This window comes from Mauremys reevesii, linkage group 8 (assembly GCF_016161935.1).
Source record: "Mauremys reevesii isolate NIE-2019 linkage group 8, ASM1616193v1, whole genome shotgun sequence".
NCBI lineage: Eukaryota > Metazoa > Chordata > Testudines > Geoemydidae > Mauremys > Mauremys reevesii.
The window spans coordinates 91,655,117-91,672,201 of NC_052630.1; the positions used below are offsets into that span (position 1 = coordinate 91,655,117).

General features: G+C 40.1%; 1 protein-coding gene across 3 annotated transcripts in view; it reads right to left on the bottom strand.

The window, feature by feature from the left end:
- ROR1 (receptor tyrosine kinase like orphan receptor 1) overlaps positions 1–17,085 on the bottom strand; it is a 240,878-nt gene that overhangs the window by 57,371 nt on the left and 166,422 nt on the right. For all 3 annotated transcript variants that reach the window (XM_039486399.1, XM_039486401.1, XM_039486400.1), the window contains one exon: positions 397–684. In XM_039486399.1, coding sequence (XP_039342333.1) covers positions 397–684 — 288 coding nt within the window. The remainder of the gene's footprint in view (positions 1–396; positions 685–17,085) is intronic.

The following is a 17,085-nucleotide window of genomic DNA, read 5'->3' on the forward strand; positions in this document are numbered from 1 at the left end:
ACAGAAACATACCAGGTGTCTGTTACTACCAGAGTGCTCTGTAAAAGTGAGAATTCTATGTATTTGCCCAAACAAAATAGCCTGATTTTCAAATACCGCATCCTCAGAGGCAACTATTTGTGAATTATCTAAAAGCTGAGAATTATTCACAGACATTATTCACTGAACATTTTTGAAAAAACAGTAAATTTGAGGAAAATCTGGATAATTTATTAAAAAAAATAAAATTCATCAAATAAATTATTCATACATATTATTTGCCCAGTTCTTCAAATGAGTAATCGGGGGTCCATGTAACCTTTTCAGCTAACAGGACTGTTATCTCCAGAGTTGTTCACTTGGTAATTTTCATAAGCAGTTGTTTAACCAGAAAGTTTGAAGGAAGAGAAATCTTACCAAATTTCACAAACAACACGCCGGTTGTGGAAACAGTCTTCCGGCCATTAGTAGCAACACACTGAAAGTAGCCAGTATCCGTAGTGTCAAGGTTTCTTATTCGTAATCGAGACCCATAGCTTGTTGCACGAAAAGATATCCTCCTGGGTTCTTGAACGACTGGGGCATCATTTTTCAACCAACGCACAGTTGGAAGAGGATTGCCGGAGACTTTACAATGCAGTTCTGCAGTTTGGCCGAGGGTGGTGGTTATGTTATTCATAGGCTCATCAAGAGTCAAGAAGTAATCTAATAAATACAGGGAAAGATGGTGAACAATGAATTCCAACTAAAACAATGTTTTAAAGAAATCTCATTCCTGCCTTATGTAGGCAGACGAGAGAACCGAGTGTAAACAAAATCAGACAATGACAAACTTCAGCACTTCTGAGTAGACTGGGCACGCTTTTCACAGCCAGCATTATATCCACTATAACGTCGTGTGGTAGTAAAAGGAACAAGCTTAGGTGCCTTCACTAGGGACAATGTATCTTTTTTAGAGAAGCACACAATACTTCTTGCAACTTCTCTTTTCTCCACCCAGATATATAGTCAGAAAAATGGGCATTGTGAGTAGGGTGACTAGACAGCGAATGTGAAAAATCGGGACGGGAGGGGGAGGGGTAAATAGGAGCCTATATGAGAAAAAGACCCAAAAATCGGGACTGTCCCTATAAAATCGAGACATCTGGTCACCCTAGTTGTGAGCTCTCTCTCTCTCTCAGCTTTCCTCTGTGTTATATTACTTTGCTTCATTCACCATAACAAGCATTGAGTAATTTGTTCATTGCTCCTCACTGCACTTCTTGCCTCACTTCATAGCCTTACAATTATGGGGAGATTTTCAAATGAGATGAGGAAGGATATTTTCAAGTATTCAGCGCCCCACAACTGGGGCCAGATGTTCAAAGATGCTGAGCACCTAACAGATCCCAGTGTGACGCTTCTGGACAGATTTTCAAAAGAGCCCAGCACTCGATTAAGTGGGTACTTAGCTCTTCTAAAAATCTGGCGCTTTATGCATTAGGATCTAAATATGAAATATGAAATGACCCTAAAAAAGAGAAATTTTAAAATGAGTTGCAGAATAGCATACATTTTAGAGAAAAAATGAGATTTGAACACATCTTCATTAATGTTTGCAAAGCACTTTATAAGTATTATAATCTTTAAGTGTACTAAGGACTAAGGCCAAAATTTAAAATGGGGGAGATGGGGACATATTTTGGTATTTCAGGATATTATCTTGCAAAGACTGTTTAAGTCAGGTTTCACTCTGAAATAGCTCACATGATAGGTGTAATTATAAGATGAAGCATTCTTTAATTTTCTGGGGATCAGGAATGTTAAATAAAAATTTGGAGACATGTTAATCTTTTCTAATCCATTTGTGAACATTGTCTTCTTCCGTCAAGTGCTGTTTTATCCAACATCGTTAAGTAAAAATACTATTTCTGGTAAACAGTATTCAAGGTTTAATTAAGTCCTTTCAAATCAGAGACCTAGATGGATTGGGGTATTAGTAATGGGATACGCAGCCTTTCAACTCAATGTCACAGGTTCAAAGCCAACTTTAGGCACTAGTGCCCAAAAGGTATTATCAGCTGTCTCAGCAGCTAGGCCAAGGAATGAATGAGCCATAAGAAGTATACTTGGGAATAAACCTATCAGGTCAAGATTGAAGCATACTGGTGGGGAAATTTCTTATGTATTATTTATGCTGTGCCCATTCTATAGATACCCAGAAAAGTTCAATCTCTTTGTCTGCACTCTAACACCAGCACTAAACCCACTTAATTACAATTAAAAAAAACTTTGATTATCACATATTAATCTCAGCATTAAAAATCAATGAAAAGGTTAGTAAAGCAGCATATACTGACTACTGGCAAAATGATCAACGTGGTTTGTACAACTCCATTAAATATCATCTTTGGCGTCACAGGAATGATGAACACATATGTCTTAATCTATTACTAATTATTATTATTATTTATTTCTATTGTGGTTACTCAGTCTTGTCTCAACCCTTGCCCTCTATGCTGCCCCCTCTCCCTTCCTTCACCTTTCCTTTTAGCTAATACCTTCCTAACTAAACCCAGGGGCGGCTCTAGGATTTGCGCCGCCCCAAGCAGGGTGGCACGCCGCGGGGGGCGCTCTGGCGGTCGCCGGTCCCGCGGCTCCAGTGGACCTCCTGCAGACGTGCCTGCGGAGGGTCCACTGGTCCTGCAGCTCCGGTGGACCTCCCGCAGGCACGTCTGCGGGAGGTCCACCGGAGCCGTGGGACCAGCGGACCCTCCGCAGACATGCCCGTGGGAGGTCCACCGGAGCCGCCTGCCGCCCTCCCGCGGGATGCCGCCCCAAGCGCGTGCTTGGCGCGCTGGGGTCTAGAGCCGGCCCTGACTAAACCACCTCCAAAAATAGTGGTGCCATTACGATGTTTCAGTCAACATTGTTCACTCTGCTTGTGTGTTCCATCTCTTTCCCCAACCCTTAGACTATTTAGAATTTAAGCGCTTTTGGGTAGAGACCACCACTCTGTTTGTACAGCACCTAGCACAATGGATCCCTGCTCTTGGTTGGTCCCTAGGCATTATTAATTTTAATAATAAGGAAATCTCCGCACACTCGTTGTGCCAACTAGGTGAACTTCTAATGTGCTGACAGGAGCTGGGCGAGACAACAGTGGATCTGTGCTGTCATGGATATGGTGAGCCAAGAACTCCTGTGTAATGAGTACAAAGGGGCAGCAATCCCTGTTCCAGCCCACAGGTAAGAGTAGGCACCAAGGTGGGTAACAGACATGCTTCTCTGCAATTCTGACTCTGGGCTGAGGAGGAGGATTCAGTCCCCCAACTCCTAGTCAGTTCTCCACACAAGCCTAATATCATATTTAATCATTTTTGCATGCCTCTCTGCAGGACTAGAAATACTTTCGACTCACTACCTTACAAAACGCAGAAGCGTAATCTACATCAGCTCACACATTCTTGGGTTCTCACTGCAATCTGAATTTAATAAAATCACATTAATAGCATGGAACTTCTGAATAACCACATTTAATTATCCAATATAACATTTCTATACCATGCTGAGCTATATAATTCTTCATTGTATTTCAAAGGCAGCAATTTAGCTGTTTTCTATACAATACAGTCAGAAAGTGGAATATTAATTTCCTTGTGACCATCTTGCTGACAACACCACAGACAACTAATACCATATACACAATGTTTCTTAAGAAGCAAGGCATGAGATGTCAGGAATGAAGTGAGTGTTGAGTAGATTTCAACAAGCTTGAGAATCAGTGTATAGAGACCAAAGTAGTAGTCATAATTGACAGTGATGTAGTACTGGTTATATGGAGGGTACAGAAAGGTTATTCTGAAGTTATAAATGGAAATAGAACTTTAAAAAACAGTGATTTTGATTTTGAGGAATGTCCAACCCTTTTCTAAGGTTTCTATTTGTTTTAGTGCTTAGTTTCTTCCCTCCTAAGTATCACACTAACCTTAAAACACATGGTGAATCTGCTGAATTTAACTCAGTTTAGCGTCACATCCATAAATTTTGCATCCAAACCATAAATCAGACAAGGTTACAACCAATTGTGAACCTGAATAGAGGTTTGAGTTTCTAGTAAAGTTTGAACCTGGGCAATTTTCATGTGGTTTGGCATTTCGTAACGAAAGTTTCACATAGATCAAAGTAGTTTTATAAGTGAAAATAAAATAAAGGTCTGACAACACTTCCAAAAATCCCACACTGTTGTACCTACTTACTGAGAGAGGTATGGTAAGAGAGCTCTTCCATTGGTATATGTTAAAGGCATTATACTATTGAACTTACCCAGACTAGAGAAGTGCGAGGTGGGTGGGTGTGTCCCATTTTCTTTTATTAATCATTATTAAAGATTAGGGCTGTCTATTGCAGTTAACTCAAGTGATTAACTCAAAACAAATTAACTCTATTTTAAAAATTAATCGCTATTAATTGCAGTTTTAATCGCACTGTTAAACAATAATAGAATACCAATTTAAATTTATTATAAATATTCTTTGATGTTTTTCTAAATTTTCAAATATATTGATTTAAATTACAACAAAGAATACAAAGTGTACAGTGCTTGCTTTATATTATTTTTGATTACAAATATTTGCATTGTAAAAAAGATAAACAAAAGAAATAGTATTTTTCAATTCTCCTCATACATGTCCTGTAGTGCGATCTCTTTATCAAGAAAGTGCAATTTACAAATGTAGATTATTTTGTTACATAACTGCACTTAAAACCAAAACAATATAAAACTTTAGACCCAACAAGTCCTCTCAGTCCACTTCTTGTTCAGCTAATCGCTAAGACAAACAAGTTTGTTTACATTTATGCGAGATACTGCTGCCGCTTCTTACTTAGAATGTCACCTGAAAGTGAGAGCAGGTGTTCCCATGGTACTTTCGTAGCCAGCATTGCTAGATATTTACGTGCCAGATATGCTAAACATTCGTATGCCCCTTCATGCTTTGGCCACCATTCCAGAGGACATGCTTCCATGCTGATGATGCTTGTTAAAAAAATGTGTTAATTAAATTTGTGACTGAACTCCTTGGGGGAGAATTGTACGTCCCCTGCTCTGTGGTTTTACCCGCATTCTGCCATATATTTTGTGTTATGGCAGTCTTGGATGATGACACAGCATATGTTATTTGATTTAAGAACACTTTCACTGTAGATTTGACAATACACAAAGAAGATACCACTATGATATTTCTAAAGATAGCTACAGCACTTGACCCAAAGCTTAAGAATCTGAAGTGCCTTCCAAAATCTGGAGGGACGAGACGTAGAGCATGCTTTCAGAAGTCTTAAAAGAGCAACACTCTAATGTGGAAACTACAAAACCCGAACCATCAAAAAAGGAAAACCAGCCTTCTGCTGGTGGCATCTGACTCAGATGATGAAAATGAATGTGTGTCGGTCCACTCTGCTTTGGATTGTTATCGAGCAGAACCCGTAATCAGCATGAAAGCATGTCCTCTGGAACGGGGGTTGAAACATGAAGGGGCATACAAACGTTTAACATATCTGGCATATAAATACCTTGCAATGCCAGCTACAACAGTGGCATGCAAACGTCTATTTTCACTTTCAGGTTACATTGTAAATAAGAAGCAGGCAGCATTATTTCCCACAAATGTAAACAAACTTGTTTGTCTGAGCAAGTAGTAGGACTGAGTGGATTTGTTGGCTCTAAAGTTTTACACAGTTTTATTTCTGAGTGCCGTTATGTAAACAAAATTACATTTGTAAATTGTATTTTCATGGTGAGGAGATTGCACTATAGTACTGGTATGATGTAAATTGAAAAATACAATTTCTTTTATCTTTTTTACAGTGCATTTATTTGTAATAAAAATAATAATAAAGTGAACACTGTACATTTTCTATTCTGTGCTGAAATTGAAATCAATATTTGAAAATGTAGTAAACATCCAAAATATTTAAATAAATGGAATTCTATTATTGTTTAACAGTCCAATTAAAACGCTGATTAATCAAGATTTTTTTTTAATCTCACAATTCATTTTTTCAATTGTTTAATAGCCCTCTTAAGGAGACTTGTGACTCATAGCATCTGACTCCTCCCTACAACATTGCTGCATCTATTCCACTCTTTCAATGAGCACTGATCAACTAATATACATAGCTCAATTCCTCTCTTGAATTCAGGTATCTCCCAAACCATCTACTCTCTCTCTTATCCCCTTTGCACCTCCATCAAAGCCCTCCCTATCTCACATTTTCTACAAACAGAAGCCCTTCCTTAGAAGAACCACCTCCTTCAGTGCTTTTCAGCAGCAGGCTGAAAGGTGCTGATAAAATATTATGATGGCCAGTGCATAGATGATGACAACATGTAGCCATAATGCCATATTCTTACACATCAATGCATTTCAAGGGGCAAACAGCACAAAGCCGTGTTGTGCCATGGCTAATTTGATGGTCTTTCCTGTGATGAAGCAGCCTTCTAGATGCTTCAGGTTGAGCGTCATTGCTATGTATGAGAAGCTCCAGGTCGAGTGTCATTGCTATACATGAGAAGCTACTCAAAATGAAATTGATTTTTTTGTGCGAAGTAATTATCATGCTTGTGAGAACTGAATGGTGTATTGGCAAAACTGGGAACCTGGAACTCCTGAGTTTTAATCCTGGCTCGGAATGGATGCCTTCTGTGGCATTGGATGGAGCACTTGGGTTGGGATTTTCTAAGTGGCCTAAGGGAGTTAGACATCCAAATCCACTTGAAATTCACATGGGATTTATGCACCTGTCTTAAGCTCCTTTAAAACAAACAAACAAACTAGCCTTAAGGTCTCTGGCTCAATTTCTCTAACTGTAAAGTGGGGATAAGCCCTCCCTGCATCACAGACGCTGTGCAGATGAATTAGATAATGCTTGTAAAGCACTTTGAAGCTGAAGAGTGCTGTACTGTGCAAGTGCAAAGTATTCTGATCTATTCGGAGTTAAATCCCTGCCTTTTCTGGCTTTAACACACAATGAAAGCTTGTCCGTATTTTAGAGTAGCACCCTATAAAACAATTTTTGAAAACATTTTAAGTGAGAGAAATAGAGGGAAATGGTTTGAAAGTAGAAAATTTCAAAACAACAGTTAACCCACCTATAATTTAAAAATATTCTACTTGATTTTTTTAATCTGTAAAAATAATTTGCTGCTGGGCCCAGACCCTGAATGCCGAGTTTCAGCCTACAGAGATTTTTTTTTTAAATGGCTGAGTTATAAACCCTTGAAAAATGCTGACAGACCCTTTACTATAGCAGCACTAGCGGGTGCCCTATAATGAACTTTTAAATGACTTGAGATAATATCTGTAGAGCTTAGCCTGAAATATATTTCTGGTTTTGAGCCTTTGCCAAAGCAAACACAACACATCATAAGTCATCTTCATGATTCCAAGAGCATAAATTGGAGACACTGCATATAAAATCTAAATATTAAGTATCCTTTATATTGAAACTTTGTGCTGTTTTGATGTGATAGAATAATGACAGATGTGCTCTAAAAGTAATTGTGCAAAGACAAAATATACCACAGTATGTGTCTTGAAAGGCAAAACGTGCACACGTTGCCACAGTTATGTCTTGACTTGGTTAAATAGGAGACTTTCCCAGTCATAATAAATTCTTATGTATTTTACTGCTTTAAGTGGAGCCCAGGTGGCTTTCAAAATAAAAGCTTGCCATTCTGCCCAAGGAATGTTAATCTCCACTGCAACCCCCTAGTTACTCTATCTTAGCTTTCCAAAGTCACATCTTAAAGCAATAACACTGGTGAAGGATTTTGCCTGCCACACTGAGATAGTCTTTTCAATAACACTGTATATGATGTATCTCTTAGAGTCTGATCTTACATTTCTTCTACAATGAAAACTCCCACTGACTTCAATAGAAGTTTAGGGTATGACGGGAATGCAGGATTAGGCCCTTTTATGTTCATTTCGTGAGTAGAAAGGTTGCCTGATTTGTCCTGCTCTTTGTGTCTTTTTTTAAAGTAGAGTATGCAGTATCCTAGAGGTAGGATTGTGCACAATGGAAAGATCCATACACCAAGCTGGCTCAGAATTCTGTATACATTATAAAATGTCCCTTTGGAGTTGCTCTCCAAATCCTACTTCCTGTACTCAAAGAGAGAATGACAGACATGAGGAGAACAATTTCCAAGCTCAGGAGCCAGAAAAAGAGTGTTTAATTCTGGATTTGGAAATTCAAATCTGCATTTAGGATCCTAAAATAATTACCTGATCAATGACATCTGAAAACTGGCCCCACATACTAATCATGAAGCTTTATCTTGGTTGTACCATAGAAACTCTAATTTCTTTTTTATAGTGTAGGTTGATGATAAGGAGAAACAAAGTGTCTCGCTCAGGGCTTAAAAGATGGATACATCTGCACATCAGTAAAACTTAAACAGAAGAGATCCTGTGTCTAAACTGGTAAATGTTCATTCCGCTATGGCCACTGGCCATATCATGGGCTGTCAGGAAATCTGCCTCAGTTGAATAGACTTCTTAGCAACAACCTGGAATTCATCACTGGCATTCATTTAGCACTGTGGATTAGCCATGTTAGTCTCATCATATTCTGAATTTGGATGCAGAGCTATTCCTACCTTCGTCCTTCCCCAATATCCACATGCATCAGCACTACTACACTACAGAGCTCATCAGTCCAGACTGGTGGAAATTTCTACATGAAAACAGTGTTACTCTGACAAGAAACAACAATTTGGAGTCACCCAGTCTGAACGTGTCGGATGGATTTGTTGTTTGTTCCATATGTTCAATAAACTCTTGGTTTAAATTATTCCAGTTATGCTAAGGAAGCAGTTAGCAGGATTTCTCATGGAAGTGTGGAAACAGGAGTGAGCATACTTCTCAATGGGAAAAAAAATTCTAGCCATTCATTTGTCCATCTGCCTATCTATCATATTTGAAGGGGATCAGCCCAAACTAGTGGGTCTGATCAGCAGAAGCCGTGTTTTTAAGGGACGGGGGAAAGAGTCCTGGTGGCTCTCTCCGTTGTTTTAAATTAATAAAAGTAGAGCAATGACTATATACAGGAAGGGATACTGTACTTTTATGATTTTGCAACTCTGCCTGAAACATATCAGAGAGTTAAAGAGGCCCAGAGGACTGAGCTTAAATATTTGATACAAGCTGCATGGGGACAGCAGGAAGTTCACTACTGGATGTGCTTGCCCAGCTTAGTTTTGTTTGTTTAAATAAGGTTCTCAGTAAAGCATGTATGTAACACTGTATGCAGAACACTTTCTGGAGCGGTGTATTGTTTTCTCCTTCTTCAGATCTTATTTATAGTAGACTGTACCATCTAAGGATCTCTCAACGCACTTACTGTTTTTTTGGCTCTGCAGGGCTTCATTACTTTTAAATGTACAGTGTATGTTACAATTGTTGCTCAAAATTAATACAGAATATCACTTTTATATTTATCTAGGGTTTCGGTTTCTTTTTTTAGACAAACGAAAACAAAATGCTATAGTGTAAAAACCTCTTGGGATTGTCAAAGGACCCTGAGGGAGTAAGATGCCCAACTCCCATGGACTTTCTATGGGAGTTGGGCAACTCACTGCCCCTTGTGCCTTTGGAAAACTCCCATGGACTTTCTATGGGAGTTGGGCAACTCACTGCCCCTTGTGCCTTTGGAAAACTCCCACTTAATATACATTCTGTCTTTCCTTCTATAAGTTAACTTTCAGGTTTAAGCTCTGCTGCCATGGTGATAACTTTGACACTACAAACCAGTAAGGGGGAAATGAAGCTTTTCTTTACTTAGGATCTAGTTTTACAGCACAAGTAGGAGACCTCTAATTTTAATCACAAAGAAGTGACTCGGCATAGGTAAACAGTAAACAAATGTCCGTATCAGGCTATAAACCAAACTACTGAAAACCATCAAGGGATTTTGTTGTCACTTTAGAAGTCACTCTGTAGTAAATGGTCACATACAAAAACTCAACCTATTAAAACAGTGTGTATGTAAAGGTATGTGCCTTAAGATTAATGTTATGGAGTCAAAGAAAAGCTGTTATTTTTGACATTTTGACATACAATCACTTTAGGATCTGGTTCTTATTAGCCCCTATTCTGCCTTTTAGAGGTCCTTTTAAAAAAAACAACAACCAAAAATGTCAGGAAATTTGGAACAGAAACTTACAATAAAACACGTCCCTTGACCCTGTGATCTATCAATCTTTCAAACAAACAAAGATAGCTGGATGACCCAGGAAAAGGTTATTATATATAGTTACCTTATGTAGAAAGGTCAGACTTTCATTACTCACACTGGGGTTAAAAAAAAAACCCAATAAAAATTAAACATTTTGTGAAAGGCTTTAAGATGAATTCTGCATGCTACTTGGGGTGCTTTCTTTTTTAGGTTTTGTTCTACAACCTTCACAGATTACACCCTATATTATTCATAAATGAGACATTCAAGAAACAAATTCCTCAAATAAAAATGTACACGCCATCAGTGGAAAAGCAAACAAAAGGAGCTAATGTACTGTAGCTAAACAAATTTTCAATCACAGCAACAGTAATTTACTGCTTTGGCTACTGGTGGGACCCCACAAATAGAATCAGAATCCCTAGACGTATCCGGAGAACTTGATTTACTGAATATCCCCAGATAATAAAAGAAAATAAAAAGGTAAATTGTGCATGAATGTGAAAGCTGTAATTCTTTCCCTTTCGTCACGTGAATCAAATTCATATCCAGAGATTTCAGGGGGGAAAATCTAGATGTCCCCAATGGATATGGAGCCAAATACACAAGGCCTTGCTCAATTTTTTTTTTTAATACATTCCTCACTCAGGCCTAATTCTCACTGAGATCATAGGGTGCAAAAACTGATGGCCAGATAGTGACCCTGCTTGGACATACTTGCCATGGGGACAGTCGCTCCTGAGTTCTTCAGTAGGGTGTGCAGGGTTTGCTTCTCACCATGAAAAAAACAAAGGGTCCAGCCCCCACATTAAGTACACATCAGCAGTACAGTTACAGTCACACAGAGACCCCGCACATCAGCCTTGGCTCTGGGCCATCATAATTCTGAAACCACAATGCCAGCAAGCTCCCTGCTGGTGTCTCGCGCTGGGGCTCCCTTTTCAGAGGGATCCTCAGCATGGAGAGAGCTCTGCAGAAAAATTAAACGCAGCATCAGGTTGTATTTACTTTCCTTGTCTGTAGGCATTAGGAACAGGAGTGAACACCACATCTCTCCAGCTCATGTCCTCCTCCACCTCCTGCTCTCTTCCCTCTCTCTTTCCCACTCATGCTTAAGTGTGGGATGACTGCTACAGAAATGAATGAACCTCCATTCCTCATAGGGAGGGTGTGATCAATGCATAGAGGGTCCCTTGGGTGCACAGACCCTTGGGACCCAAAGATTTGGCCCACACTAGATTAACCAACTGTTGATTGATTGTTGCATGTCCTTTGGCCACAGTGGAAAATCATGACTCTTGCCATCACGTAATTCTCTCTCTGGGGCATGGACTGTCAATTATTATATGTCTGTACCGCACCTAGCACAATGGTTCTCAAACTGTTGTACTGTGACCCCTTTCACAAAGCAAGCCTCTGAGTGTGACCCCCCCTTATAAATTAAAAACACTTTTAAAATATTTAACACTATCATAAATGCTGGAGGGTGGAGGCTGACAGCTTATGACCCCCCACGTAATAACTTTGTGACTTCCTGAGAGGTCACCCCCTCCCCCTCCCCAGTATGAGAACCCCTGACCTAGCATAATGAGGCCCCGATTGCTAAACACAACAACAATATTAAAATTTAGTAATAATAATGGGGCCTGTCAGATAGAAATGGGCTGAAAATGAAACCCTAGTTCTGGACAGTTCTGTACTTTGGGGAGTTTGAATTCTGTGGCTTGGGCCCATTGCTAGTCAGAAAATAAAAATGGTTCCTAAGCCAGGCAAGATGGTCCAATTTCACACCTCCTTGCCAAAACAGATGAGCGATGAAATACAAAAAGTAGATAAACAACAGCTGCAAAAGTCACAGGCCACTGCTTTGTTGTGGAAATTGGAAACACAACTGAAAAGCTGCTGGGACTGCAAGGAGTCAATGATCTGAATACATTCACTGTATTATTGCAACACTGATCACTAACTTTGGGCCCAATCATGACTCCAAGACCGGTAGGGCGAGGGAACACTCTCTATGAGCATCTCCCTTTCCCACATGCAAAGGGGGTATTCCATGATTCCCTGGCAAGGTACACAAGAAGGCTCTTCAAGGATTCAGGGATCTACAGAAATGCAGTTCACATTCAGTGAAAGAAACAGAGTAGCAGAATGAGACTGCCAATTGCGTCACCCTAAATTAGCTTTCCCTGCAGAAATCTCAAAAAGTGTGGAGAAGAAGAGTATCCAGCCTGAATGGACCAATTACTCAGATGATTTGTAAATGCAAACCTTTTAATGGCTACCCGCGTGGACATTGTACTTGGAGATCTTTCACTTCTGTGGGCAGAAGCTCTGTAGCAAGTAATGCTATTGACCTATTGTGTAATTTTAAAACAGAAAAGTGACCAACCATGATTCTCTTTTCTACTGTGTCAGAAAGTGGCAGTCACTCTGGCTTCTTGCTGCACAATGGGATACTTGGCTGGTATGTGGAGAGGAATGCACAGCTCGGAGAGGCTGGAGACAAATGAAAACAGAGAGAAGCCATTCCCAGTCTTCAGACTAGCAAGGGTGGGGGAGTGCTGTGGAGACAGAAGGTGTGGCTCTTGGGATGGGGGCATGGTGTGCCTGGCTTTTCTCAGCAGTGGCCCCTCTGGTCCATTACAGAGCGGTTGTGACTGGCTCAGAAGTGCCAATTTTCCAATTAACATCTGCAAAGGTTAAATGATATCTACAATAAGGGAGGGTGGGGGGTGCAGGATATTTCAAAGGTGACTCTTCCTTAGCAGTGCTACTGATGTTATCTTTACCTAAGGATGTATTGGTCCTGAACAATCCCTCTACTGTATTAGGCACAGACAGACTCCTCTTCATATTCAGGCCTCTCTCTCTCCTTTTAAATAAACAGGCATCCAATGAAAGGAAAAGCCAGTTCTTCCTTATCAGCGTGCAGCATTTTGTGGGAGGAGAAGCAGCTGAATGAAGGTCACCACATCAGTTGTCTATTCTAATGTGGGTCAGAAAAGAAAAATCCATCCTACCAGGTATATTATGTTGCAACAATCCAGATTTGATGATGCACCAAACTTGTGGATCAGGAGGTGGAGAAGGAGAGGAGACAAAAAACAAGTCAGTCTCAGCCAGGAAGTGGTACCAGGGTACATTTTGGAGACCAGAAATGGATACTTCAAACAGGGGGCTTCAGCTCAAGAGATGGGAAGCACTGATCTAAAGCATCAATAACCTAAAGCTATATTCAAGTGAGAAAATATTCTACTTCATACTGATCTCAGAAAAAAAAATTACATAAAAACCTGTCATTTCTGCATGAGTTAGTGCCTTGTCAGCAAGGGATAACTTGCAACAACATACTAACGACTTTTTTTTTCTTTTTTGAATTAAAAAGCTAGAATAAATCCAAAAGGGGTGATATTTAAACCTGTAATTGTGACAAGAACTGCCCTGGAGGAATATCATTTTGTTCTAAAGATATGCTGTAATTAACAGGCTTCTCAGGATTTATGTCGGAAATCTTGCCTGGCACAGGAATGAAGAATTTGCAAGCCTGTCTTAAAAAGTATGTTCCCTATGCAGATACATACTCATTTTCTATATGAAAGGTGGAACGTATGCCCATCAAAACGCTTCTCCTCCAGGTTCTTGAATTCCTGCTTCAGAAATGGTGAAAGCAGCAAAGAAATGGTGAAGTATTTCCCATTCTGAGGGGTCTTTCCTTTGAAGACTGGTGTGCATCAGACTGCTTTCAACCTCATTGTGAGATGACCTCTGTGGGTCCAAAAGCCAAGATGGAGCTTAAAATCCAAGGCCAGGGCGTTCAAAAGTGACTAGTGCTTTTTGGTACCCAACTTGAGACACTTTAAGGGGCCTGGTTTTCAGAGGGAGAATGCTCAGCTCAAAATCCGGCTCCTTCAAGTTGGGCACCCAAAAACTAAGGCACTCAAAATACTAGTCACTTTTGAAAGCCTTGACCCAAGGCCACTGGCATGGCATTAGATGAGCATATCAGAGAGAATAACCCCCACCAGCCACCATTTTAATCCAGCTTCACACTGGTACAGCACCTTTCATCAGAGGCATTCATAGCATTTTACATGCATTAATCAGCCTCACAATCACCTCAGGAAGCGGGTGTTGTTATACCCTTTTTTTCTGTGGTGTAGTCCTAAATCTGAAGGTACTGGAATGGTGTGGGCTTGCCCCCAGCAGCGAGACCTCACACACTGTCTGTAGCCCATAGGGCTAGCCTGCTTGTTTTATTATATCCTTTCTTATGGTTTTGTTGTTTATTATAATTGATAATAGATTCATAGATAATAGATTTACACCACTGGGGGAAGAAAAGCATGCTCTGCAAAATAGCGTCCTCCATGTCATACACTCTGCAAAAAAATCCAAGCAGAAAAATCCATGGGCCAGTATTTTGGCAATCTTGGAATAGTACCGGAACAGTGTTCCAGCACATTCCAACTTGACTACACCACTTCCTGTGTTACAAAAGAACAAACTAAGGCACAGAAAGGTTAAGTATCTTGCATAGAATCACTGACTCCCAGCCCCCTGAACTGAACAACAATCTCTCGCTATGGCAAAGAAAACTGAAGCTGCAGCACTGTTATAACTGTACAGAAGAAAGGCTAGAGGGTGGCTGTTGGGAAAGGACAACAGCATCGGAAAATTAGACTGTATGTGTGAAAGCCCCACATTAACCTGCTTCCCATTCTAAACATTCTTCCTCTTACCCAAAATTACAAATCACTTTGGTTGGAAAGCATGATTCTGAGATTGTGCCAAATGCACTATGGGAGGATTTTCAAAAAGTGCTCAGCATTGGCCTAACTCCCATTTCCTAGATACTGTTGATTTCCATTTCCCAGATAGTATTTCTCATTCTCTCCTCCCTCTCCCCCAATATATGTATTTTTTCTCTACCTTATCCTGTTTGTTATAAAATCTCTTTCCTTTGCAGGTCTCTGCCTCTGCAACTGGGGATCATTTCTGGTTACCTCACAGGCTGTTGTACCAAGCAGGGTGATTACCACTCAGTGATAACAAGGCCAAACTCTCTGGCAGACAGTGTAGTATGGAACACTAGTGTAATGCATTCTCACTGCCCTGCCCTCCCTGTCAACCAGGCTACTACACATGTAAAATGCTGTAGAGCTGTATGGCCTTCTTGGTTATCCCCAGGTATATTATGTTGCAACAGTCCAGATTTGATGATGTGCCAAACTTGTTGATCAAGAGGTGGACTTAGACCACCAACTTATTTCACCTAAGACACTGAACTGCCCTCACCTGGTGGTCATTGTGAGCTGATGTAAAGAGCAGATTGCAGAACAAAAGAAGCCATCTGCAGCGCACAACAACAAGCAGTTTTACTGGTCTTACAAACCCCAGGAACTATGCTACATATTCTTGAGTGCCCTCTATGACATGCAGACATCTCTCGCAACAGTTGTAGCTTGTAGCTACTCCTCATCTCAAGTATATTTGAACTGGCAACCAAGGGATGAAGGGCTTTGTATCCTGTTACTGATCCCCTGCGCCAGGCTGTCTCCCAACCACAAAGTCCTTTATTCTGAAGTGTGCATGAGAGTAGTTTTCATTTGAAATAAAATATCTTTTTGATCACGTTTTAGTTTTTCGGTTTCATTCATGAGATTCTTTCCCTGCAGGAAACACACCATAATTGAAGGGTAGAAGAAAAGAGAAAAAATGGTACTGGCTGAGATTCTGCTATTTTAAAAAGTGATTATTTTTATTTTGATGTGTAGTTTGTTTGTTTTAAGGTTTTGGTGAGAAACCACCTTCTCCCTCCCATCAATCGCTGCTTTCAACAGCTCTTCACGGGTGACTGCATCCCTTTTAAATTTCATTTCCTGTTAAAAAGAATAAACAGGCAATGGCTTAATGCTGTCGATTTAGCTTATTTAATAGAAATTGAAACTTAAACGAGGCTCAGTTGTGAGTCAATTACTGAAGAAGCCAGCAAGCTGGGAGAAAACTTTAAAACGATTACTCATTGAGTTTTGTAATATTGTTTAACAATAGTGTGTTAAAAAAATAAAGAAGAAATATTCAAGCAAGAGATGTTAACTTCCAAGCAGCAGTAGGTACAGTAAGAACCACTTAATGGAACAGTTGCTTAATTGAGAAACTTGGCTGGGAACCATAAGCTTTAAAATCTGTTTTATTGGGACTTCTGAGATCTCCTGCCAGATTGTAGGGGAGACAGGTGGAAGCTGATTTCTTGAAATCCTAGGTGCTAGTGAGGTGGAAATTGAAGTGTAAATGTAATTTCCTCCTCCTAGGCTTCAACTCGACTGACTAGCATGTACTACCGTTCAATTTGCCTTAAGCTAGCATTTTAGAGCATATTAGTTAGGACACGGTAGCTAACATTTTAAAAAAACCTCAGCTTTTTTATCCTGTACAAGACAAAACTTGTGCGCTACTTTGTCCTCATGCATTTTTACAGAATCAGGCTCTGAGACTGTAAGCTTTTTGGGCAGCAAATGTGTTTTAATCCACGTCTGTAAATCTATGTTTTAGCTGTGTAAATGTATAGTTCTGTAGAAACGACAATAAGAGCTGAGGATAATGATGAAGTTGTAATCCCCTTGGAATGCAGAATTTACCTCAGCAGGTGATAACTGTTGCATTCCAAGTGGATTACCACAGTGAACTTTTTACCCATTGTCAGCCATGGATGTTATTAACAGGTGCCACTGAAACAATGCTGAAAACAGTTTAACCACTAGTGTAGACAGGACCCAGTCACATTCCGTACCATCACAGAAACCTTACTCTGAGCAGTAAAATGACCTGATGCTCAAAATGGTGGCAGCAGCCAGAGCCTTGTCTACATTAACACTTCCACCA